At 41.5% G+C, this 27770-nt stretch overlaps 1 protein-coding gene across 5 annotated transcripts in view; it reads left to right on the top strand.

The window, feature by feature from the left end:
• The window catches only part of mctp1a (multiple C2 domains, transmembrane 1a), a 135914-nt gene extending 108422 nt beyond the window's left edge, over positions 1–27492 (top strand). For 3 of the 5 annotated variants that reach the window (XM_075468735.1, XM_075468736.1, XM_075468739.1), the window contains 5 exons: positions 6483–6581; positions 14465–14574; positions 15135–15244; positions 15518–15615; positions 24501–27492. In XM_075468735.1, the coding sequence (XP_075324850.1) occupies positions 6483–6581; positions 14465–14574; positions 15135–15244; positions 15518–15615; positions 24501–24572 (489 nt within the window). In that variant the 3' untranslated portion in view covers positions 24573–27492. The remainder of the gene's footprint in view (positions 1–6482; positions 6582–14464; positions 14575–15134; positions 15245–15517; positions 15616–24500) is intronic. The other 2 variants (XM_075468737.1, XM_075468738.1) reach the window with 1 other exon arrangement.
• Positions 27493–27770: the final 278 nt, after the last annotated feature.

Below are 27770 nucleotides of genomic sequence, written 5' to 3' on the forward strand. Positions count from 1 at the left end.
CCGTCTTTACATCTGTCCACCTCCATTGCTTTCCTACCTCCTCTCAGGGGGGGAAATACAGGCATTTGAAAAGCAGCAGATTATATGAAATACATTTTTGACTTTCATATTGAAATGAGTTGCAGAGGCAGCGTGTGTGGCCTCAGTCAGATTTGGTGCCAAACTGATTATTCCAAATAAGAAGGCCTTTCTCTCTGTTCACACAGGGCTGGGATGCTGGATAGCACAGCTGCCACAAAGGCTACAATTTACCAACTTTGGCTTTATACATTTTGATCTATTGCTCCCCTCAACTCTTAGCATTTCATTTAAGCTGTGGGGAAGTTGAAAGGGGAGCATTTTTCTTTTTTCTTCACCTACATCTCCCTCCCCTCCCACTCTCCTTCTATCCTTCCCGCAATCATTCCTTTCCCTGTCCTTATTTTTGCTTTCTTCCTGACAAATACTCACTCTCTTCCTCCTGCTCTTCCTCCAAACTGGTTAAGTGCAGAACAAATGGAGTTTCAAAGCTAAGCAAATTTGTCTTTTACATTGGATATGAGGTCTTTTACAGTGACTAGGAGCCACAGCTTTAGATAGTATGAGTAAGTATGAGGGACGGGTCAAAGGAGGCCTCTTTTATGGCACAGACCTATAGGGGAGAGTGGTAAGAGGAGGGAGAGCATGAGAGAGAGGAGAGGGGGAAAAAAGATTAATAAATGTGCCAAGGCCTCATTTTAATTGAACTTGAAGCATATGTTGCAAGTATGTACAATCCGTCCCAGATGTTTACTCCGGCCATGTGCATAGCTCTTCCAGCGCACCACAAGGCAGCTATTAGCTGGATAACCTTTGCTCCAGAGGCTAAATGGGGTATTACATGGCCAAAAAGTAGAGCAACTGTTTTTCATTGCAGCGAGGACCCCTTGCAGGCTTTTTGCATTGGTTTACCACATGTGTTTTGACTTAACAGATTGCTGGCCCGACGTGAAAAGTGTCTTTCTCGTGAGCAAGCACTAATATTAGTCACTTAATCTCAATGAAAGTCCAGCATCCAGACTAATTGATGGGGACAGCTGAGTTGTTAAAGCCAAGCGAGCAGGCACATGAAGGGTGAAAGAATGGCAGACATGGACTAATTTTTCTCCTCTCTTCTCCTCCCTAACTTCCTGCTGTATGTTTGTGTGTGTGCGCTGACCTACAGCATGGAATGTTGATTGATTTGTGTTATCTACGTGCTACACACTTTTATGTTGATGCCAAGTTCCAGATTCCACTGTTCTTCTTCTAAATATATTAGCTGTACTGGGCCCCAATTGAAGATGGTAAAAGTGAGCCTTGCCCATCACATTGTTTTACAAAATTCCCCTTGCAACTCTTTCAAGTTTTCTTTAACATTGAATATATGTTAATATATATACATACATATATTATATGACATTATCCATTAAACCCATCTCTACACTTAAAGCTGCCGTCGGCAGGTTTTCAAAATTCCGAGTCTAAAGTCGGAAAATTCGAAATGATACAACTTTCAAGTCCCTCCCCCTCTGTGGACGAGGTTGTGCACGTGAGTTCACACCAGTGTGCGCACACACAAGCAGGGGGCACACTCACGCTCAGCATGGAAGACGTGGTTGGTTTCTGTTCTGCTCAGATAATAGATCAATAATAAACCTAACGTGATTGGTTAAAAACAGCCGGGAGCGCTCGATTTTTGCAAGCATGATTACAGGCTTCAGAGGGAGCTACAGAATTCGGGATTTTTCCTAAACAGCCTATTTAATATTCTCCTTTCAGAATCCCATCACAGTTCAAGCTAATATGACTAAAAAAAAGTTGCCTACGGCAGCTTTAAAGGAGTTGTATGTATTATTTAATGACATCTATTGGCAAAGGGTGTTGTCAAAGTGATTGCAGCAAATTTAATTCCTCCAGTCTTGCTCTCTTGTTCCAAGCATGATAGCGAAACTATGGTGGCCACTAAAAATGTGAAAGATCAGCGTTTGGTTTGTCTGTTCTGGTCAGATATGGAAATATTATTGGCACTGTGTGCATATACAAAAGGCCCATTCTAAAGTTATGAGAACACATTGATACTTAGTTTCATGTGATTCTAGTCTAATTAGCTGTATTACTAAGAGTATTATATTCCTAGCTATTGCTAGAGTTTAATTACTTTTGACATTGCATATATTATAAAACTATATAGCTCAATTTAAACATTTTGATATAATAGTGGTTGAATATGAGAGATGGAAGTGTTGATTTTAATATCATATTTATCTTTCACAACTGCTATTTTCTGCTATTAGATGTTAAAATATCAGTCGCTTTATTTCGCGTTATTCATCCATTACTTTCAACTCAAGGTAATTCCACATTTTTTATTTCAAATCTGTCTGTCTTATTTAAGAAACATGTGTCCTGTAGTACCATGATAGACCCTTTCAGCATCTTGAAATACAGCTTAAGAGTCGAGCAGGGGGAGATAGCAAAAACATGCTTCTCATTCTTCTACTTACAGACTGCTGGCTGCAGGGGTTTCAGTGTGTAATCTAGCCCATGATGCCTCCTCTCACCTGTGGGCTCGCTGTCCAGAGCTGGCGATACACAATCACCTCTAGGCTGCGTGTGTGTTTTTGTGTATAAGCGTGTCTGTCTATTTGTCTGAGCATCTCACATAGATGTGTGTGCAGCTCAGCTGCCTCCCGGAGGGGGGCTTACTGGAAAAATGGGGAGAGAAAGAATGAAAGAGAGGGAGAGAGAGAGCGAGGGAGTGAGGAGATTACCCTCACATGGTTGACTGGTCACTGAAGCGCTTGTGCTCTGCTCAGCTAGGCTCCACTAGCCTCAGGAGGACCTGACACAGATAAGATACACACTGCAATCATGTCCTGCTCAGGGGCTTACTGCTCGCTGCACTCCCCCCTCTCTTTCTCCCAGTGTCTATCTATCAATCTCTCGCTTATACACACTTGTGCCTGCAAAAAAATCTTTTTCCTACTCTATTTCTTACTAATTTTCTCTTCATAGTAAATATAGAGCAGTCATTATTCTTGAGCTTGAACACATTGACCTGAAATTGTTTTTCTCTCTTTTTTTATGGACCCAATTCTTCAAGGCATCCAGTTTTGAGGTCAAATAGTAACCTATTGGCTATTTTTCAGTTTTAATTTGAAACTTTTGGTGCAGCAGCTTATCAAAGACAGAACTTAGAATATATGTGTGTAACGTGCATACATCTTGCAGAACACAGATGTCAGTTATATATTCTAAGAGTGTACTCAGCAGTGTGGATTAAATAACTGAATTTAACAGAAAACTTTGGTTAAATAATCATTATTTTTGAAAATGGTCAAATAATAATTCAGAATTAACATTTTTTCTTTTCCACAAATGGTTGCGGTGACACTTTATGGTAGTGGTATCAAAATTGAAAAAACACCACCACAACACCACTGATTGACAATGGTTGGAAAACATGTTCACAGAAAAATATTGTAAAGTAACACAACACCTTCCTCAGTTGCACCACAACTTTCATGTTTCTTTCATTAAAGCGGCACTATGCAACTTTCAGTAATACGGGGTTTGTTTACCATGCAATACACACCCCAAAGCTGTAGGGGGAGCTCCGTAGAAAATAAGGCGACAGTCTAGTCATATTATATATTACTACTCTAGAAGCTAACCACATTCAATTTAGCCGTCGACAGCTAATGGAGAGAGGTGTGTCTTATCAGGCTCCCTGGCTCGGCTCAGAGCCCTTTAGACCTGCCGTGAAGCAGTAGTTCTCGGCTCTCGTGTGTCGCGAGACTTCCAGAGGTAAACAAAGCACGCGGCGCCACAGGCAAAGTTGCAAGCGCTGTTTCGGGCTAGGGCCACCAGATGGAGATGGAAATGTCACCGTTTTCATCAGAACAGGTCAGCCAAGGTATCTGATGATTGCCAAGCAATTTTATGACCATGAAAAAGTTGCATAGTGCCGCTTTAAGTGAAAGAGTCAATGCTATAGATGCAAATCGATTCACCAGTGCCGTGTCTTGCCTTACAGTCACTGGATGAAGAGGTTGCTGAAGAGGCATACATCTTTGTCATTCCACTGCCTGCTTTTATTTGTGGTGCTACAACATGTTTTTCATGCTGCTGCATCTAGCTCCAATACACGTTTTAGACTTCACACTCCACAATAGTCTTAGGTGGCACCGAATTGGTCACTTTTACAAGATCTGATTCTGCCTAAGTAGCATGGCCATCTATGGTATTATTACATTATTATCTCATCTGGGGCCACCATTACATAAGCACACATGCACAGATCCTACAGGCTTTGCAGCCTATTTAATTTTAGATTTTTTTACACAAAGGGATACAGGTCGTTTAGGCCATTGGCGTTTAGGCCGCAGTCGTTTAGGCCCCCCTGTAGTCGTTTAGGCCGACAGGAGTCGTTTAGGCCAGGCTACCTGAGCAGCTGAAATCTTTATTACTGTACATTCGTTATTATAAGATATAAGTCAGCTCTACTGGTCTGTCTGGGTAGCCTACATAACTATGGTAAATTATTTAATAACCAACTTTAGTGTGGAAACGTTTTTTTTATTTAATAAATGGTGATTTATAAATTCATAAAATTGTGGAAATAATCATCCGCATTACCACATTCATTGGACAATAATGCTGTATAATTAGGGTGACCATACGTCCGTATTTCCCGGGACACGTCCGTATTTCACTTCCTGTCCCGGGCGTCCCGTGAAATACGGACATGTCCCGGGAAATACGGACGTATGGTCACCCTAATAGTATAATACAAATTCGGTTAGCTTAACAATGCTAAATCGCAATCATGCTAACGAGCAGAAACGGACATTTTAAAGAGTGCAAATACACACCAGGAGCAAGAAAACACTATCAGAAAGGTAAGTAACATGTACACATTCATTTCACATCAGTATGAACATAACTTACATAGTCAGTGACTGCCGCACCGGTGTAAACATGTCGAGTGGTGAACGTGAAGAAAGGAAGAGGAACTGCACAAACCGTCTTCAAAATAAAACGCCCACTTCGAATAATAACGAATGTACAATAATAAAGATTTCAGCTGCAGGTAGCCTGGCCTAAACGACTCCTATGTTGGCCTAAACGACTGCAGGGGGGCCTAAACGACTGCGGCCTAAACGCCAATGACCTAAACGACCTGCTCCCACACAAAGTATCTTTCCATCTTGGGCTTTTCTGCCCTTCCCTGTCTCGGTATCTGTCACTTTTGTTTGTCATTAAGCATGCTCTATGCTGCATTTAAAGTTAAATAAGCCACACCTTTTGTCTTAGCGGGAATATGGTTAAAAACAGTGCACGTTTTCAGACTTATCTCCAGATAGCATAAGGAGCCGTGCAGCACCTTCCCGGGCCCCAGCACTCTTCTCTCAGTCCCAGTCACGGCACTGCGCCGATCGCTCAGATAGGGACATGGCATAATGTAATTGGACTAAAGAGAGCGCTGGGAATTATATCAAGGCTCTGAAAAAAAGAAGGCGTGACTGAAATGTTGTTTTGGGGAGACTATTGAACTTGTGATGCGGTGGGATTGTCCTCAGGTATCGGGGGTGTTTCGGCTGCTGAGGAGAAAGTGGAAGAGAAAAAAAGAAAAAAAGTTTGAACGTCTGTGTTCTTTTCTTCATGCCGCCTGTGAAGGATGAAAAGCGTCACACTGTAAAAGATGCTCTTGACTTTTCTGCTTCATTCTTCTCCCCATCTCACTGTTTCTTTTTCCGCCGTTCAGCAGAGACGCTGGTGGGAACTGCATTTTAATCATGTTTGGCTAATAGAGGGAGGAATGAAAACAAAAAGCAGGGTGAAAGAAGCAGGGGTATTGTCTCTCTATGCAAAACACACTGCATTGTTTGTTTGTTTTTCCTCTTTATCACACACGTACATCAGCTGGGTCGTCTCTCACCATCTCTATTCCCACCAGATTTATTTTATACTTTTGCTTTCTGTCATAGCTTCTTCGTTCTTTGCATCTTTACCGCTCTCTCATCACTTGGCCTCTGGCCAATATGATTTGAATGAAATGTTGTTGATTTTTGTTTGCACTTGCTCTCATTTGAAGTTGCTTTTAACAGTATAGTTATTTTGTTGATTATCCTTTTTTTTTACTGTCTTAATGGAGATTAGGAGCACTAATGCTAGTTAGGTTGAGGCATTTCAAAAGTTTAATGTACTCAAGAAAAAACAAGCCTCAGATATTCTGAAAGTTTTTTGTCTAATTTTTACTTTTAACTTAATTTTTAAGTTTAAAAGGTAAGTACTGAAAAAAAAAATCACAAAAATCTTCTTTGCATTGCAAAGAAAAAGCTGTTTCCAGTGCTATCCATATGTTTTCTGTTTCTTCAGTGGAACAAAATGTATTAGACCAAACATACACATTGTCTAACCCTCTCACTTTAATTTCTGTGGCTGGTAAAGAGAAAATCTCACTGTAATCTATCCATAAGGACACTAAACCAGGCCCCTGGGAGGACAGCCGTGATAAAAACCATATCCTCGAGGATATGTTGGCTTCCTGGCACTTTGAGTGGATACGAGCGATGGTGGTAAGTGGACATGTGTGTAGCTCTGGCACAGACTCCCACTGGTGTGTGTTGCTTTCTCCTGGTTTGCTGTTTAGGTCATCGTCTGTCCACCGGCCTGTGTTTAGCCGTCCTGTCAGGGTTTGTTTTCAGTAACTGTCCCGTGTCCACGTCTTAATTAATACCCTCGCACTGCACGTTTGGCCTCCAACCCAAACCCACTGCAAGGGCTATGCCTGTGCCTGCTCTTTAAGGTGATGGGAATCTAAGTGAGCTCCAGCATGGAGAACTGCTCCTGTCTTTTTGTGTGATGTCCCTGTAGCACTGTAGACCTGTTACACTGCAAGCTGACAGCTGTACACTGAGGCGTGATGGTGTGTTTAGCATGATTTAGGGTTTTTGGCTCTTGGGTAATAAAGGGTGACATGAGGAGTCATCCGAGAGGATTTTTCTTCCTTTTAGCATTCTTTAATCAAAATTAAATGTTTGAGGTTAAAAGGACTAATTAAATTTGTCTTTTTACTTGATTTTGCACTTTATGAAACAAGCACCTAAATCACTGATTTTCAAATAGCTCTCACTTTCCTTCGTGGGTAATGTGTGTGTGTGGTTTGTTGGGTTACTTTAATATGGTTGTGGGTGCTTTTTCTTTAAAGGTGCTTCAGGAGCAGCAGAACTATCTTATAGTGTTTGAGAAAACTCCAATGCTCATTATACCTAATGCCACAATGTCTAGTCCCCAAAGTTTTATACCACTTACACACAAGTGGCAGAACCAGCTGAACTTTTCAATTGATGAACTATGCATCAAAAGAGGACTCTGTGCGCTTTTTTCACTGTAGGTGAGGAGTTTGTGCATGCTCTCATCCACCCAAACTAACTCTCTTCGAGACTCCGACTGAACAGAGTGTTGAAGATTGCACACAGTCAGCCCTCTCGGTCTCTCATTGGACCGAATGTGGAGCACAACACTTGACAGTGGTGTCGTCTGAATTTGAAAGTCAGACATGTAAGACGGCAGCCGCCACCTTTTCTTTTAACAAGAGTCATAAATCAGTAATGAGCACAGAGAGGATGCATATTTTATATACTTTTTGAAGACATGATCCCCTCACTTCATAGCAATGCACTATTATTCTATTGTTTTTTTCCTTCCAAAACAAATTTTAAGACAGTGTATTTTACATTTGTCTCTATTGCCTTTGTGTTTCTGAATATGCATGCACAATTAAAGGGATGCCAAGTTGGAGACTGAGGCGATGAATCAGATGTAATCTAACCCCAACAGGAGTAACACATGATTTCATTAATGAAAAAAGTTTGTTTATTTTCATAAAAAATAAAAAAAGGTACTTAATCATTGGATCATTTTCAGTGGCACAAAAGTTTGCATGTACTTTCATTTTGCAATTGTCAAAAAATGCAAATGTCCTAACATATGTATAAAACACAGGCATGGAGACATCGACAGAGACCCAGACAGACTGACAGACAGGGAGAGGTGAGCTGAAGCAAACTAAAACCAGGCCAACAGCGGACAAGAGTAATACTGTCCCATTCATCACACTCTGCCAAGCATGATCCTGGGAAGGACAGGGGAAGGATAGTGCAGGAGCAGGGGAACAGAGGTGAGGCTGGGTGGGTGGGGGTCGGGTGGCGTGCAGCGGGAGGTGTGGATGGGGTGATCAAGAGCAGAAGTTGTGTTGTGGTGGTCATTTATGCATGCGTGTTGGCCTATGTGTGTGTGTTTGTGTGTGTGTGCCTGACCTTGAGCCTGATAGAGTAGCTGGCATGGTGGAGGTGATGAGAGGCCCCAGAGGGAGATGGGTAAAGATGATCAGTGGCAAGCAACCTCCTGCCAACCAGACACATTTGAGACACACACAAATGCACACTAATAACACAGAAAACTTTTCTCTTTAGGATACAAAGCAGAGGTCAAACTGAAAATAAGTCACCACTTTCACCAGCGCTTCTTATAGTCACTCTTTCTTTTTGTCTCTCTATTCCTCTCTTTTACATGTGTGTATATTTATCCTTGCTGAGGGGCTTGAGTAGACGAGACTAATTTGTACTGGGGTGCATTGCGTGTGCCTGGTCCATCTTTATCTAACAGTCTTAACTGGAATTTGACTTTGGCTGTGTGGTAATAATCTTTAGCACACATGCATATATTCTTCAACATGAATACATTATATAAACACAGATATGCACATACACTAATCTCAAAGTCATCTGTTGGGGTGTGCAGGATTGAGATGCTCCTGAGCATGGCCTTTCTGTATGTGAGCTGCTTGGTTGGGGTCAAGAGGATGTGTGCTGCATCTCAATACCCCAGTTTAACAGATATGTATGTGTTTTCACAAAAAGAGAGGAAGAAAAATGGATGTATGGGATAAATGATTTATTCAAAAAAAAAAAAAAGGCATGAACATCTGCCCCTTTAATGTGGCCCTGGCGAGCTGCCAGATTGCATAGTTGTATCGGTTGCCATACACAGGGTCTCTCTTTTGTCGTCATTTTCTGAAGCAAGAGAGATGCTCTTCGAGGCCAGGTCTGAAAATGCTGATTTTTAATCTTGAGGGATTTTTTTTTTTACTCTTATATTAAGAAACCTATGACTCTGTGACTCATTGCTTTCCTGTTGACTTACTTGGAATATACATTAATGGACATTAGAGTATATGTATCTATATATAGATATATCTATATATATATCTATATATAGATATATATATAGATATATATATGTATTTAGATAGACAGAGAGCGAGAGAGAGAGAGAGAGGAAGAGATATATTAAAGAAATGGAATTTTGACCCATGTTGATAAGCAAAAATGTCACAGTAGAAATATGAATTCCTGGAAACTTGGATCTTAAAGATTTCCTTGACTCTTTCCCCTTTGTTTACTGATCTGAACATTTGTTTTTACTCAAAATTATTGCTTATTTGTCATTCTCAACTTGTACTCAATTAAGCTCATGGGTCATAACCTTAACTGGAGACTAAGAGATACATTTATAAGATCTTATTACAACAAAATACACTGTCCATTTGAAAAGAAGTCACGTGTCCTATATATATGTTTTTTTCTTGGACCACCTTTAGCACATATTCACTGTGGCATCAGTTCAGCGAGCCTATGGAATGTCAGAACATTGATTTCTGTCCAAAGTAGCAGTAGCTTTTTACCTAGAAGTTGTATTGATGATATAAGAGTTGGACATCTTTTAAATCTTCCCCAGCACATCCAATTCATTGTCAATAGGAAAAAGATCTGGACTCATACCTCATGCTTCTTAAACCACTTTATTTTATAGTTTGAGGATGATGAATCCTGGCATTGCCACCTTGGAATATGCCTGTGCCATCTGAAAAGGGTTGATTGAAAAACATGGTCAGTCAGTATATTCAGGGTTTTGAAATATTTAATAAGTGCTAACCATGTTTGCTTTTTAATATTGTGACACCTCAAATTCTTGCACATATTTTTTTAAACTCAATATGTGTCATCCCTACAGCATTCCACAGCTTTTCAGTGGTTTTTCTCCCTCCTCCTGGGATGGAAACGGTAGGGATACCGTCTCTCTGCAGTTACAAAATCAACAAAAGCACTTTCAGATGCCCTCTGGGAGCCACATATTAGCATGCTGTCACGTTTTATATGACATTTCAATTTTTACACGTGCCTCTAGAGTGAGAGAGGCGAAACAAAGAAAAACAGGTGCAATTTTAGCACGGCAGCAATGAGCAGTCACTTGTGGTTCAGACTCATTTCCTGGTGTGATGGGATGTATGCTACTACATTATAACTGTTAGGTTTATCATTTTTATGGCATAACCCAGCAGGGAGAACAGTCTGATCGGAGGTGAAAGTAGTCTCAAATGGCTTTCTCGTTTCCACCCACTGGATATAGGACAGATATTTGAGTCCATAGTAATAGGCTAAGTCCTCTGTGACCTCTCTCTTGTTTAGCTCTAGGCCTTGGGTCAGTGAAGAACAAACTGTCTTTGCAAAGTTTACAACTGTTCACTTTACACTTTTGCATATAGATGTACTTTGCCATGATGGTATCTCTCTGAAAGAAATAGAGCAGTCGTGTACACAGAAGCACTGCACATTTTCTCTTTGTTAAATATTTAATCAAGTGTTTCAAGGAGTTTACCACATTTGTTTACTACAATTTACCAGCAAGTGCAATGTGGTTAGTCTGACTCGGCTGTTTCTTTGTTTGTGTGTGTGTGTGTGAGAGTGAGAGTGCGCGTCCCTTGGTTCTCTTCCGTAACTCATGCAAACAACTCACATCACTTTAACGAGTGTTCCCACTGCTAAACTGATGACTGCTTGGCAGGATTTCATATTGCACTCCACACAACTAAACAATGATGCAAACTCTCGACATAACCACAAAAGATAGATTTATTGTCTTTAAATGGCATACATACAATTAAAACATGCAACCTTCACCCAACAAAGAGCACCGACTCACTAAATATATCTGCTACCAACATGATGAGAGTTAATTGATGTCAAAGAGTTTCTTCTGCACACAAAAACATTTCATTCACAGGACAAACTATACTAATGCAGTTTTTATTTAACAGTGTGCTGCTCTACTTGCTTCACCCTGAGCTCACATCACAGTCAGTTGTGTGGTTGAGTGGTTGTCACCTTTCACTATGAAGGAGATTACAATATAAAACAAATGTTTTTCAAAACACGGAGATAATCTACCACAATAATGATGTAAGAGAGGTTTGTAAATATTCAAGTCCCATGCAGGTACATTAAATAGATCCTTTAGATGCCTGAAAAAAGAAAAAGAACAAGAGACTATAGACTGTTCATTGATGGGATTAAGTTAGAGAAAAAGTTATCATAAAGTTTAATTTTTTTTTCTACCGTTTAAAGTTTGTGCTCTTTATTTACAAACATTCTCCCTCATTTTATGAATTTGCATTCAAATATGGTTTTTGCTCCTGATGGAAAAATAGACACATCAGCATAGATTCAGGCCTGCCTTACAGTAGATGAAAATCTATGTTAATACTTGTTCAGTTGTTAGACTGCATTTACAATTTTCTCTTTATAGATGGCACTGACACTCACATGTCTGCATAACAGTATGTGTAGATGAACTTACAGTTGCAGTCTATCAAAATTCATGATGCTAAACACATTAGGCAGGCTTATTATTCTATCTGCCACGCAGCATCATCCATCACCACACTGCTGTCAGAGGTGACGGGATTTGCAGCATACTTTGAGCACTAACATGACTTCCATTGGCAGCCAAGTTGAAGCAAGAGGCCGTGCAGGTTTCCTTTTATTAGCCTCGCCTTCGGGTCTCCAAACAAACCCACTTAGCTCTCCTGACGGACAAAGAAAGGAACAGATGGAAATACAGGCCCTAGGTTTCCTGCAAAGACCTCACTTCTCCTCCGCTAATCAAGAATGGAAAACTACATATCACATGTGAGCGAGTGGCTGACACATATGCACACACTCCTTGCAAAACCACAGAAAGCATGACAAAGCTGTGTCCTCAATTTAACTTATGCTTGGGATGGATCCACTCCTGAGAAAGTGTAAATTTCTGTCTGAGAAAGCTCACCTCCCTTATTCCAAAATGTCCCCATTTTGTGAAATGTTAAAGATAATATTAAGCTTCCTTTACCTAGAATATGATGTATGGATGTCTTGTCTCTCTTCTCCCTTGCTTGTGTAAATTCTTTTTCAATGATTCATGACACTGCAGTCTAAAACAAAATTTCTCAGTACAGAAAGAAGCAATGTTTAGAAGTCATGGGCCCTCGTCGTCTGATCTATGTTGGGATGTAGTATTGTTTGTAGAGTCAAACAGCAAGACCAGGTGTGCAGATCAACCTTATCTAATAGCTGTGGGGTGAGTGTGTTTGTGTGCATATTAGGTTCCATTGTAAGAACAGGTTGCCTCACTCCATATGTGCGCAGTGTGCAGGGAAGCTGGGAAAACAAGGTTCTCCGTGGCCCTCAGTGTTATTGCTACCTCCCGCTTCCCCAAGCCGTGTTTGAAGACAGGAAATAGGAGTCAGACCGCAGTCCGAAGGGCATGTGGCAATGGTTTATACTCCAGTGACCTCTGAACTATCCTCTCCACACCCACCCGCTCTCTCACACCACTCCCATGGCCCTCAAACACTCTCCCCTGAGTCCAGGCTCGAAAATAAAAATGTCCTGACCTGGCCCAGCCCGGCTCGCCCCAGCCTAACCGGGCCCAGCACAATAGACACTGTGCTCTGAGATTTGTTTGAGCCTGCAATGAAAAACAGATGGATTCTACGGAAAGGACTGAGAAAAGCAGGAGTGCAGGAGGAGGAAAGAAAGGGAGTCTTGTAAAATATTTGCAAAGAAAAATAACCCAGAGAGGCTGTCTAATTATATCTATTTGTCTTGTGTGGTTTTGCTGGGGAGGCAATGTGGTCTCCCTGACTGTTCCATGGTTCATTTTTCACATTATCTGATCCTGGATGGAGAGCAAAAAAAGAGGGTGGGTTTGGGGCAGTTTGGGTCTCACTGGGAGGGTTGTGGTGAGGTGGCTGGCCTCAAAGAGTGAAATGTGGTAAAAGCCTCTGAGGTCCTGAAGGTTTCATGTTTTTCACTGGTTCACTGTCTACTGTGAGTATTATGACAAGAATTATTCAGAACTTTACCTCTCTAATCTAGCCATCAATCTTCATCAATGACACAGACATTTTTATACTGTTTTAGAAACAAAAGACTGATTACAATATATGGTTTTATCTTATTTAGGGTGGATTTATTTTGCAGGTAACTGACAGGTTCATCCGACAACTGTGTAATATAGTTCAATATTTACCCACGTGGTACATTTCAAATTCTATCTTATCTGAAGTATAAAAGTTTCAATTGTGTCTACCGTTCAGTTTTTTGCCACAGGTACTAAAGTACAATAAAGGATAATAAAGTGCAAGCAGTGGTTGATTAAATTCTCCTGCTTTTTCCTTCTTTTTTTTTTAAACTGACAATCCATAACATTACCACTTCACAATCCTGAAGCGTTCTTCTGGATAGTTTTTTCATTTTCGTCCTTCTGTTCCCTAAGCATGCTCACCAAGCACAACTAGCAACTGTCTGTATGTTGAAGTCCTCACTCAGCCAACGGCTTTTGATCACCTCATTGTGTTCAGATCCGTCCTGTCCCTGCCTGCCTGCCTCTCAGTCAGCAGGCAGCTTGTTGACTGTTGCATGACTTTTTAAATTCTTCACTTTGCTTCAGTAAGAGTGGCGTGGTTTATAGACTTTAGATGGCCTGCCTAGTTTGTGGTTTCTCTCCCATTCTCCAGTAATATTCAAAGTTCAGTACCATCAAAAGTTGAAAAGGAAGAGTTGTTCACGGTGCTTGACAGCGTTAATAAGGATGATAATGATGTCACAGCTGGTGACATCATCACAGTGTGCCAGCCAGCAGAACAAAAGAGGGTTCTGCCTGGTCTTCCCTGGCAGCCTTGGCAGCAGCAGAAAGAGAGCGGGAGAGCTCAAAGACTGATGTATCCATTCGGCTCTCTGTTTAATTCTGCCTTTCTATTCACATATTCAAATTTTCCTGTGTGAGCATTTGTAAGGAGAAAAACATTTTTGATTTGTTCTGCCAACTTTATATCTCTATTACTGCTTGGAATGAAAGCGCTCCGTCACTTCATGCAGGATATCCGGTGATTTGGCTCCCCACTCCAAATCTTTGATGCTATTTAAAATGTATTGTTCTCCCAAGTTGCCTGTGCCCAGTCTTCTCTCTTCTCTTTCTCAATTCCCCCTGCCGTTTTTCTGACTGTCTCCATTTTCTCCTCCCTCATCCTTGCTTTCTTCCTCTCTTGCGTACATCTCTATCTATCCTCTTGCAGGACTCGGAGAGAAAGGGTTTCATGAACAAGCTTTATGCCATTCAGGACGTGTGCATCAGCGTGCAGAATGCACTGGATGAAGTGGCCTCCTATGGCGAAAGGATAAAGAAGTGAGTCGTAAGCCTGCTCTTCGGCACCCGGCCCGCTTCGCTCTGCTTCCCTCCACATGTCCCAGTGTCTTTTCCACATTGCCAGGATGCACTGCCTCGCCTTGCCAGCCTAACTGAGCGTTTACCCAGTGCTGCTGTTAGACAGTGTGACAGTCAACCCTGAGACACAAAGACAAAGGCTCTTTGTCTTTGTGTCCATAACATCTCACTTAGCCCTGCATAACCTTTTAAGTGAATCATGTACACACATTCCTATAGATGCATGATGCGCATAACTATTTACTATAGACCCCTGCATCCACATAGATCCACCTTTCTTTTTACATACTGTAGATACTTAAACAAGCAAAGGGAAAGCACATTATTTTGTTTATTTTCACATGAGTGACCAGAGATTCTGTAAAGTTGTTAATATTTTTTAGATAAGATAGTGTAAACTGAACTGAACCATAGACTGTCTTCACCCATACATGCCTACCAGTAAAACTTTCAGTGAATTTTTTATTTCCTGGCATTTGAAGCTATCATAATTTTATCATTCCTTTTTTCTCCCTTTGCAGCACTTTTAACTGGACTGTGCCTTTCTTAAGCTGGCTGGCGATAGCGGCCTTTGGAGCGGCCACCATCATCATCTATTTCATCCCTCTTAGATTCATTGTGTTGGCCTGGGGTGAGCTAATGCTATATTGTGTAATAAATTTCATGGCCTATAGTTAAATTCAATTCATTATCAAAGTACATCAGTTTCAGAGCAATGCTGTTCCATTTTTGCTCCATGCTGCTTTTGTTATTCTATATTTTGGGAAAAAAGAACAAAGTAGAATTACAGAGAGCAAAACAACCATAAAGGATTTATCAACATATTGAACTTACAGCATTTGCCAATAACCACTTCTCTTTCCCAACTCATCCCTACCTCCTCCCACTGTTTTTCCGTCTACAGGGGTGAATAAATTCACCAAGAAGCTGCGCGACCCTTATACCATCGATAACAACGAACTGCTGGATTTTCTGTCCAGAGTGCCCTCAGATGTACAAGTGGTGAGCAAACTCTCCCCTTTGACATCTATTCTGTGGGGCTTGGGCAAGGGTTTGGTCTCATTTTGTTATCTTCTATATTTCTCTTTTCTTTTCCTTTTTGTCGTCACAGCCTCTAGCTCTTCACTGTCAAACTTTCTTGTAGGGTGAATGGACTATTCTTTGTTTGCAGACATCTAATCTAATTATTCCATAGCTGTTTCTGTGTTTTCCTATTAATAGCTTCCTTGACTAATTCAATTTCCTCTAACATGGCTGGAGCTGTGTTGAAAGATAACAAGGTTAAGTGAGTTTAGTACCCAGCATATAACTAGGTTGATTGACTCCATACATATACTCGCACACACAATTACAGTTAGGTGTTGTTTCCCAGCAATGCTAGTAATTGGACTAGAGTGTAAATCAACAGGTAACTGGCCCCTTGCGGTTTTGCTTCTACATTAACCGTGAGATCAGATTAACTTTGTGGCTGAAGACTGCAGATGCTTTCTTGGGTAAAATGTACTGTGAGTTTGTTTGTCTGAGCATGTGCCTGTGTGTTAACTATAACACGCTGTGCTACCCAGGACAAAGTGCATTTTAAACAGCAATTAAGCAGCAGCTTGTGAAAGTTGTGGCATTATCCAGCACCAGTGCTGTCCACTGTGACTGTTAAGCCCTGCTGAGCTGAGGTCAATACACACACACACACACACACACACACACACACACACACACACACACACACACGCACACACACACACACACACAAGCATGCAGATTTACACAGATGCAGGCACAGGCTGAATGACTCGGGGCCTCTGATACGACCAATCCCTGCCACATGAGTGCTGACACACTTCCTCTTTGATCGCTTGTTGCCCGCGACGTCTTTCATCTTTACAGGGTCATAATCCATGCTCCCTTACTCACCCCCTGCGCTCTCCCCCTTTCAGCCCTGCACAGTTTTGTAGTTTACAGGGGCCTGCTGCAGCAGCAGGCACAGGGCAAACCATGGACTTAAATGAGCCCAAGCTGTCCCCTCCGGTGAAGTGCAACCACCTTACACACCTGAAGCCTGGGGGTGTGTATTGTGTAAGGGGCCCAAGCCTGGCAGGTACGAGGCCTTTACAAGGGTCCTAATGAGGGCCTGCTGGCTAAGGAAGGTGGGAGCAGACGTGCTCTGGTCTAATGCCTGTGTTGATGGAGTTGGAACTACCATATAAGTAATCTTGTAAGTGCTACTGTATTGTTTTGCTGCAGCTGTTGAAATAATAATTGTTGCCAGGTTTCATTGAGAACCATGTAAGCTTTAAGAGACCAGGAGCAAGACGTTAAAATAGACAACATGGTAGAAAAATTAAGTTGAATATATAATAGGTTGCTGGTTCAATCTCCAATTTCCCAAGTCTACATGTTAAAGGAAACGTATTCAAGATACTGAACCCCACGATGCCTCCCAATGTGTTCCTCTTTTGTAAGTCATTTTGGATAAAAGTGTCTTCTAAATGTAATATCGTGAATATAGAAAAAAGGAGAGAAGACAAAGTACAAGAAGATTTGATTGATTATTGGATATGACTTAGAGGGGCATGATTGTTTTATCTGTATAAAAAAAAAACAACCTTCAGGCAAGTTGAAACTCAAGCATTTTATGATCACTTGTTCGCTGAATCTTAAGGTTAATTTCAGAGAAGACACCCTGCTCTGCGGTCGTTGGCTAAAAACAGACCAGGATGTTATGCTCTGCTGTGCACCCTGCCTCTACCTCCGGTGGTGGGTTCACCTCATTGCCTTCCCCAGCCTTACTGGGTCATAGACTTCAGTCGGTATTAAGCCCTTGAGGCTTTTGGATGATGCGGAGAGGTGCTGGGGTCCAAATGGAGCGTCCCCTCACAAGCACGTGTCTATGGTACCCTTTGGCATAGGTACCCAGGCACACTATGCCAGACATCATGGATGACTAATGAAGTGCTATTTCAGGGCCGCAGTGTGACCTCACACACATACATAATCACACACACAAGTTCTCCCAGCAGTTGTCCATGTGAGGTTTGTTGGAGGTGTTTCAGCGCACTGTTCCACATCATTTAGAGGTGCTTCAGTGCGACCAGAACTGATGAAGATCTAATGACTTTATATACAAAGGGCAGGCATACTGGAGCAACTTAAACAGCTTTACAACACAACTGCCGAATAGCTTCTTAATTTTTTTCGTTTTTATTCTTTTTATACTTTTAACCTGTAATTATTTTTCATCCATTTTCCATGTAACAGAAAACACTTTAATTGATGAATTGAAGCTCCTCAAACCACTGATGCTTGGCCCATAACAACACTGCCAAACACCTTTTAAAAACTAAATCCCCAGTGGTGCATGGAAGCTGCAATTCCTTTTACCACCTGAATAGTTTGCTTAAATCATTATCTCCCTCTGTGAGCAGCCATTTTAATGGCTGGCATGGTGTTTTAATGTTTCTGTGTGTTTTAAGACTCATTGTCCCTTTCTGGATAACATTTTTTTGTATCTGGTTTGGATCTTTTAACAGTGCAAGCCATCTTTACAATCATCGTGAGGGAATCTTTCATTTCTTCATAAACAAGGCCAAACTCAACACCCTCACAGTGTGAAATATTCCCTACCTTGCATTAGGGATGTGGCAGTGCACTAGCATGTTTTATGACACCATTAGGAATGTGAGCTGGGGAGTGCATAAGTAGGGCCAAGGCAATTAGCATGCCAAGTGGCCCCTTTATGATAGGTGTAAAGGCGCTGGATCAAATCCCCAGTACAAAAATAAGCATGAATTCCAATTTAAGGCCTAATGAACAGCGGGGAGTCAGGTTAATATTTTTAGGCAACATTTATGCTAGCAATGAAACCTCAGTGGAAATACTGGGAGCAAAGGCAGGACAGTTAAAGGTTGAAGCATTGCCAGATGCCATCAGTCAAGTCATCTGAAGGTGTCTCTCCCCTTCGCTTGGCTTCGCACCTCCCCTCTTTAGAGACAAATTTAACATTTTCACTGCAAATTGAATGTATGTGTCTTGTCACTGCAGCTAATGGGCAAAACTTTTTTGTTCGCTTTATTTGTTTCTTTGCTTTTACTGGCTTATGCCACCTTGGTAAGCCATTTCTTTGAACTTCGTAAAATATTCGGGAGCTGAATCCTCCAATCTGCAGATGTTTCAATGGCACACATTAGCATTTCCTGGAAACATTTAATAACCCTCATGCTCCATTAGGTGTCACCTGAAATGAAATCCACTGAGTTCTGTGCTCTCTGCAAAAAAAGACAGAAGAGAAGAATGATGCAGTATCATTAAAATTATGCTCCCATTTCCTTTTTTTGAATTTGTTTATTTACTCGCTTATCTGCCTTTTTCTGCTCACTGTCACCCACTTTGTCTGTCTGCCCACACTGGCTTCATCAAAAAACTGTCAGAAGGTTCAATGTGAGCAGGAGAAAGAGAATGAAAGACAGTGAGGGATAGAGAGAGGAGCAGGTCCCGGGATGCTTTGTGGGTAACACTGTTAAACGAAGCACGACGCGCAGTACACGGCACCCCTTCAGCAGAGCACACTTCAAAGCCTGTTTTTGCACTTGTACTGTCAACATTTGGGAGAGGAGAGGAGCGAGGGTAAAGCAGCCTTTGAGCAGCGTTGGGTCTTAACACACCTCTTCTCCTGTCTGTGTTCCCTTTAAGCTCCCCACTTGTGTTCCAAATTGGTTACGTGCTTGCTGCATTACCTCACTTTTTACTTTTACCCAATTTTGATATCTTTTATTTTGCGAACGTCCCACTTTCTCCTCGCCTCCTTTGCCTTTTCTTCTGTTTTCACTTTAACTAGCTCTTGTTGTCTGCATTGGCTTGGTGCCTGTGTGTGTGTGTGTTTGCATGCGTGTGCTTGTTATTTAGTGAGGTGAGCGGGGAGCCAAGGGTGTAGCATCAGGCAGGCCTGTCACCTGCAAGGTGGAATTGAACCTGTGACGCCTGAGCCCCATTTCTCCTGGCTGGCAGTTCTTCACAAAGAGAACTCTTGTTTGATTGAAATATTGTTGTTGTTTTTTTTTTCTGCTGCACCATTTCTTTTTGTTGATCCCCTTCGCTACTCTTTATGAGAAACAAAACCGTACTTTCTACTGACAGGCAAACTTTTCTTTGTTTGTATGCACTCACTGAGAGTTTTGTATGGACAGGAATGTCAACATGCAGAATTAGATTGCTATGTTCCTTATTTGCTGCTGTAGGCGTTTGGCCCTCTAAGTGGGACCAATGATATCCAATGATCCCATTCGATAGCTGCCCCACTTTTGGATTTTTGTCCGCTTGTTTAAAGCTACCAGTACAACGTTAAAAACAAGTTGCATATAAAGAAAAATTTAAAGAAAGATTGATTTTTTTTTTAAAATTTGCTTGCAGTTATTTGACAGAGATATTTCACTGTAATTACACTACACACAGATGTGCAGTTTTTCCTTCACTCATAAGTGATATAATTGTTCAGTCATTCACTCAATTGTTCTTCCATGGACGCACCACTGTCATTGATCGCAGTCAGTGTGGGCACTCTGCCAGGGCTGTCATGGTCCCAACACACATATGCACAGATGGGGCCACATAAACCCTTCTCTGTCCCCTGGGTTTTTGTTCTGTTGTTTGCTTTATTTGGCAGGTCTATAAAAGGATCCACACCCACATGAGAACAGTATCTGTCATCACCAGAGTGTCCACAGATCTTCCTCCCTCTCACCCAGTCTCTTCTTCACTCTCATTGCTTTTTCTCCTGTTTCCTTTGTTGGTTTGTCCCGCTCTCTGCCCCTTCCTTTCTTGATCTTGTTGTCTGTTTCAGCCCCTTCTGTGTCTTGCTTCCTATCACTATTTTCTCTCTTTATTTCTCCATCTGGATTGCTTCAGACCATGTCTTACACTCTCTTCTTCCTCACTGTATCAAACAAGATGTTGTATTTGTACAGCTGTTCAGGAGGATGTTAGTTTGCCTTGTGAACTGGGAGGAGGATTCGGATTTGAATCAGGGCAGTATGGCTGCCTAGCGAGGCGTAGAGAGCAACACATGCTGGTCTAACCACTCTGTAAGCACCTTAACATTGGTGACCACCTCTGTGAGACAGAGGAGGACAAAACACAAGTGGCTAGTATGTGTGAAGGGTGAGGACTTTATTGGATTTTAAGGATACAAAGGTGGCAAGGCTCCTTTTTTGTTTGATGTGGGAAGTGTTGAGTGTGCCTATGTGTTCCCTTTGTTGTATTCATTTGTGTAGGCATGAGACTTCATTTTTGCACAGAAACACACAGATACTGTTTCCTTTGCATGTATTTGTGGGTTGCAGGTAGGGGACCCAAATGCTTCATTGAACCAACAGTGGGAACCAGCACAAGATGGATGATAAAGGCTTGTTGCCAGCCAGTGCTGAGATGTTGCAGTTCCCGTCCACAGTAGACACCATGAGAAAGAACAGAGATACCATATTGACGTCAGTTTGCTGTCTGTCTGAAGAATCAGAGAAAGTGTCAGTCAGTCCGACAGGCAGAGTAGCCTATAGTACTTTGGAGAAATTCTTCAGATGATGCTGGTTCTTTGGTGCTGGGACTGTTGTGTCTATTTTTCTATTAGTATTCTGATTCTGTGGCTAGTGCTTGTCAGTTTCTTGAATCTGTCGAGGCTAGCAACTGTATTTGTATTTGTGTGTGCATGTGAGTACAATTGAAAGTGAGCGTCTGCCAGTGACAGTCTTTGGTTGTTGATGCTCAGCCACTGTGGTGTCTGTGTCCATCACTTACACATAACAACAGTTTTGGTCTTAAGATCTGCTCAACATCTATGCAAAGATTTATGGAAAGTGAGAATCAGTTATTGTTCGGTGAAATAGGAGAAATTCCCTCATTTATGTTACAGAACATCATATAAAGTCACAAATCAAGATGATATGATCAATAATGTCTCCTTTAAGTTAGTAGTGACAAAGAACTGATACAAAAGTAGTTATAGGCTGCGAGGCTGGAGCCTATCCCAGCTGCCATCAGGTGAGAGGCAGGATACACCCTGGACAGGTTTCCAGTCAATCACAGCTGGAATACTCAGCTGGGAGCATTTACTTCATGGAGTCGCCTGGTTCCCTGGCAACCTCAGAGTCAGTGGGGCTCCTGGAGGTCACTGGTCCAAATCAGGAAATATTCCAGATCATTACCCTCTCGTAAAATCTCATCTATTTGTTTCTTTAATAGATAAGGCACATTGTCAGCTCTTGCCAATGCGCAGAGCCAAACTGTTTCCTTTGTTATTACAGTTTTTTTTATACTGACCTAACCCACAGCTGGCTACAACTTCAGCTTCTTCTGACATACATGGCAGCAGCATGACCTTTCTCATCTAAGTTTCAGCAGGAAAGTATGAAAGTAATTTTCCCAAATGTCAAATTGTTGAGTTACTTTCAGTTAAGGCCAAGAACGGCCACGGTCTATGGAGACATGTATCAAGTCACAGAATGCAGGTCAGCTCACACTTAGACTTAATTAACATGGGGTTAATCATTAAATGAAATGCTGCAAATATAGTTTGATGCCTTGAATATTTCCCTCTTGGTTCTTTTTGGTATGTTAGTTTAAAGGTGTTTAAAGTTTAAAACATAAAAAAACAGATTCAGCTAGACATATGAGCAGATACAAAAAAAAGCAATGCCTATGGCATTATATTATAAGACGCCTAGAGATATACAAGAGTTAAACTTTATGGACGAGCCAGATTTTCTTATAATACCACTTTGTTCCACTAGATGGAATGTGAGTTGCCATAGTGTCTTATATGCCCGGGAGCCAAAACAAGAATAGGAAGAAGCAGTAGCCAGCACTAGCAATATCAAACAAACTAACTGCTGGTTAACATAACATTGATCGAGTGTGTCCCCCACAAAGAAATTGCTTTCAGCAGCAAAAATACAAAGTGACAGAAAAAGAGCCAAAAAACAATAGTAAATATTGGTGTTCCTTTTCATGAAAAGGACAACAGTGTTGGCATGTGTGTTACCATGTTTGTGCTAAAAACTGTGCTATTCATATCATCCTCATCTTATCGTTAGTTGTTAGTTAGCTGTTAATGATTTTTCAGGTAAATTTTAATTAATAGGCAACAAATCCAATGATGAGGAGTAGGTTGTAGGTAAAAAAAAATGAGGAAAAAAAACTTAATTTTAGAATTTTACATTGAAGCACAGTCTATATATTATTTGTATGGGCTGGTGGCCAGAACTACCTGTTTCACAACCTCAATCTGTTGTGATGTGTGATTGTGGTTTTTGTCACGTTGCAACACAATGACGTCCACATTTCAGCTTGAATGTGTCGATCTTGGAGCAGAGTCTTCTTTATTTGATGGCAGCCTCTCAGTTCATGGCAATTTAAAACTTGTATGATGGTGAATTAGCAACGTGCAGCTCATAAGTCTTTGACCCTCTGGTTCCTGGGTTGTCTCAACATCAATTTCCTCTCAGCTAAGGGTAGAAGTTTGAGTTTTTTCTACTACTTTTTTCTACTCTGAGTAGCTTCAATAATTAGTATTTAAGTACAATAATTACAAACTGAGGATCTTGGAATGTGCTTCTGATAGAAAATGTCTCTAGGGGACATTCCTGGCTTGCATAAATCTATAGTCTTCTTTCACAGGTCTGCACTGAACAGTTTGAACTTTTCCATTGTTTACCGTGTGTTGGTTCATCCAATGAGTGCTGTGAAATAAACCTTTTTTATGTCCGCACTGAGAAACTACCAGCTGCTGTCAATCATGATAACTAGCAGGAAGTTAAGAGGCCTCAGCAAGTTAAAACTTTTTGGAACCTACAAAACCACTAAATTAGTAATCTAAATCGGTATATTTCCATTTTTGAGCTTATGTATATACAATTGACCATGTGCTAATTTTAGTAAAAACATGATCAATGACTTTTTGAATATAGAAATAAGGAATAAAAAAAATCCTGAAATCCCAACACGACCCATGTGTCCATCCACATCCACTATGAGTTCATGTAAACCTTTGAGCGGATCTGTAAGTTGAGGACTGGAAAGCTTGTATGGAAACAGAAACCTCCTCAGGCAGAGGTCATCTGCAGCGTCAGCTTGATACTCAAAAGATGGAAAGTTCTGCATAGACAGACTGCTCTGTCTGACAGCAACTCAGACAGCCTGGGTTGAGAGAAAAAGATGTTGGAGAGTACATTGTCAACGTATTTTGGTTTGTAACTTGACTGAGGCAAACACTGTGAATAGTTAGAGTGTGCTGGCGTGTAAATCTCCCATGCCAGGAAATTATTCAACATTTGCCTAAATTAATGATAGTGTCTCTAATTCAGTGCCCTTTCATATAACCTCCTGATATGTTGGCAGTGTTTTTTTCTGAATACTGAAAGGGTTATGATGCATTTTGTTCAGTTTGCTGCCTGTTTCCCTCCCCTTTGCTCTGCCCTTTCTCTTATCCCCATCTTGCTATGTTGAGATGACTGTTGTCTCTCCAAGCTTTCCCATGAGCCCTTGCCCTGTTCTTTGTTTGTTTGTGTGATCCCTTCCCTTAGGCCACTGTTATATATCTGTGGAAATATGTGTGTACGTGTATTTTTGTGTTGCGTCTTTGAGTGTTTTTGGAGCTTTGAACAGTGTACATATACTGCGTTTGTGCGTGCACATGTGAGAGTCTGCATCTGTGCGTGCACGTTGTAATCAGTGTGTAATCCCTTCCCTGAGGCCACTGTTCCACGCAGCTGGACCGGAGCCTCTGGAGGGTCTCTGTGCTATTCAAGCATCCTTTGCTCTTTCCACCTGACCGGGTGGTGTGTGTGTGTGTGTGTGTGTGTGTGTGTGTGCTCGTGTGCATGTCTCTCGGTGTGTTTTAACAGGTGCAGTACCGAGAGCTGAAACTGGATCCCAATCCCAGTCCAAATAAAAGGAAGAAAAACAACCCCGGGTAGATCGCTGCGTCCGCCCACCGACTCCTCTCCTCTCCACTTCTCTCCTGTTGGTCTATTGCTGGACACCGAGGAGCAGAGGAAGGCTGCTCTTGAGCAGCTTATCACAACCATCCTTCCTTTTTTTTTTTTTATCCTTTTTCCCATTTTGTTCTCTTAAACTTAACTTCTGTCTTTATCTTTCATTGTGTACCATACAGTTTCCTGATGTGTCATTTTTTAAGGACACAAGATGAGTGCAAGTGAACTCTAAAATGATCATTCTAACGTAATGCTTTTGATTTTAAAGGCACGTATTGATGGCATCATGGATAGAATGGTTTTTATATGAGCTATATGGGCTGCTCCTGACAACCCAGATTGATGAGATTATTTACTTTTCCAAAATTAAGTATTTGTGTTCATCCAAGTTTATAGAAATACAGGCCTTGTATATTTCTGCATCATAGTTTAGTATTTATTTAGCTGATGCGGTAGTTGTAAAATAATTTTGGTAAAATGTTTATATTTTCAAATTGTTTTTGTACTGAATTATTTCTTGTTTTCATCCCCTCTTGAAGGTAGTAATAATGATACGTTCACTGGAAGTTATTTGGATTGTCTCCACTTTACTCAACCAGCCAAGTTGATTAGCAATTATGGCAGTAGCCTCCAGATATGTGTCCTCCACACAACACAAATCTGGGTCGACAGGCTGTGGTTTTGTGTTACCTGTTTGTGCTTGAACACAATCGCCAAAGTAGTTTTTTCTTAAAATATATTCCTTCCTGTATGAACACTATTGGGTATAAGGCAATTGATGTACCACCAGTTCACAGATGTGAGGATAATTTAGCTTTTTTTTTTAACCCCTTAATGTCAAGTGAACATCCTCAGTCAGTCAGAGAGACACCTCCCCTGGCTGTGACGAGGCACAGCAGACTGGGCCTGCTGTCGTGGTGTTAATATAGATGTCACCCAGTCTATGCAGAGTGTCATCAGGCAGGCCTTTAGGCAGCCACAGCCCTAATCTTGTTTGAAAGGCTGGTCTTATCCCTCTCATCTCTCCGTGTGTTTGCCTTGGCGGCCACACATGAAAGCATTTATACACAAAACGCACACACACACTTCTGTGTGTGCATGCATGCAGACACAAAAAGCTCCATCCTCTCACGAGAGTACACAACTCCACTAAGAAATCTTGCATACTCGAACTACTTGCTTGCAGATGAAAACATAACGTCGTGCTTGAGCAGGAATAGTCTCTCTCTCTCAGGCGCACACACAAACTGACACACAAACACAAACATGCTCTCTGTGATGTATCGCCCGAGGCTGGCCGCCCTCTCCATCTGCCCCACCTCCTGTGCCCACAGCTCAACTTTGATCAGCCTTAACAGAGACAGAGGCTTGTATGTGTGAGCTGTGTATGCACTGCGTAAGAGTGTTTGCATATACATGTTTACGCAATCAAAGACATGTTGCTTCTCTCAGCGTTGGTGTGTGTTACAATTATATCTCCCCTCCAGCTGTAGACTGATGCCTAGATTTAGTCATAGTGAGTGTATGAGCGTTTGTTTGTGTATGAGTGTGTGTGGTGCAGCACAAGCGCCAGCTGTTATTTGGTGTCGAGTTTGCTGATATGCTAGATGAGCAGCAAGTCATTGTGTGACAAGACAAGATTCCAAGGGGACTTAGGCCTGAGATGTCAGGGATGAAGGAATGTGTGTGTGTGTGTGTGTGTGTGTGTTTTATGCTATTTCAGATCCCACTTCCCGTCACGCTTTCCTCCGTTTGCTCTCTCTGCGGTTCCCTCATTCGTCAGCAAGCAGGGTTGCGACCCTGTCTGAAGGGACGGTCTCCTGGGCTTCTCAACGAGCATCTCTTGAAAGATCACAGCACAGGCTACGTTTGAGGAGGTATCCTCTCATCCTATTGATCCCTGCCTCCATTTCCCCTTGCCTCTACTTCTCTCGGCTCCCTCTCCCCCTTTTGTCTGCCTGTCTTTAACACTTTAAACCCTCTGCTCACTGCAGCTAGAGCTCTCCTCTGCCATTTTGTCATCGTCTTACCTCATCTGTCCATCTCCGTACCATCGTCTCCATTCTCTCATGCTTCTTCCCTCCTCATCCATCCATCTCCCTGCTTAAATTAGCAGGCTTGAATCTATCTTCAGAGTGCCACTGATTTTCTTTTCTTTTTTAAATCCACTTGAAAGACAGTAACACACCGTCCCCTGAGAGCAGCGCCACAAACTGATTAAAACCTCAACAACTCTGTGACTGAAGAGGTGTTTTGATTTATTTATTTTTTATAATGCCTGAAGGACTGCTTGAATACCTGATATGTATGTGTCTTCTGCTGTATGTAGTCATTTTACATTATATTGTGGTGTCTGTTGTGTGGTACTGCATCCAAATATTCTCTAGTTTTTGGTTATTTAAGTGGTTTTGGTTCCGTTTTGAAGCAAACCAAAGTGTTTTAATTTTTTATGACGTAGGGAAGATAAATCACAAGAATGTATCAGACTGACAGTTGAAAAGGAAAAGAAGCACTTTTATTTGCACCGTGTTGAAATGAGACTATTTATTTTTTAAAGGATACTGTACATAGCTACTGCTGATTAATTTATGGTTGGGTTTTATACAGTATGCCTGTTGATGGTCTGGTGATAATATTGTAAAGTAGGTGTATGCCTGCCTCATTTTTTTAAGATCCGTCTTCTCCGTCTGCAATGTTGCCTGCTTTTGACATTGTCTTCATGAGCCCTGTTCCGACCAATGACAGCTTCAGACAGGATCGCTGTAAGAGCTGAGTCATGGTTGGGTCAGGAGGGGGAAATTATGATGTGTATCTCTGATTTTGAATAATGAAATGCATCTGATGTCTGTGGCTTATTTTGGGAGAAAAAGAAAACAAACAAGATTAAATATTTTTATCATCTTCAGAGTGTCTGGATTATTGAAGCAATTGTTTTCTGCATAGACAAGCTCATTTTCTAAGCAACACTGGAGACAACAGCAATGCGATGGAAGATGGGGTCACTCATCTCAGTCCTGGATACCAGCTATGCTCATGTTCTCATTGCAGGTTCAATTTCCTCACCTCCATTGCAGCCTTGTCCACTTTAGTCATGCCAACACTTGGCCCAAATGCACTTCCTTTTTTTTCTGTTGAGCAGTGTGAAGCGGTTAATTTTCCTGCTCTCCAGTAGCCTGGGAA

This window comes from Odontesthes bonariensis, chromosome 6, assembly GCF_027942865.1.
Source record: "Odontesthes bonariensis isolate fOdoBon6 chromosome 6, fOdoBon6.hap1, whole genome shotgun sequence".
In the NCBI taxonomy this organism is placed as follows: domain Eukaryota; kingdom Metazoa; phylum Chordata; class Actinopteri; order Atheriniformes; family Atherinopsidae; genus Odontesthes; species Odontesthes bonariensis.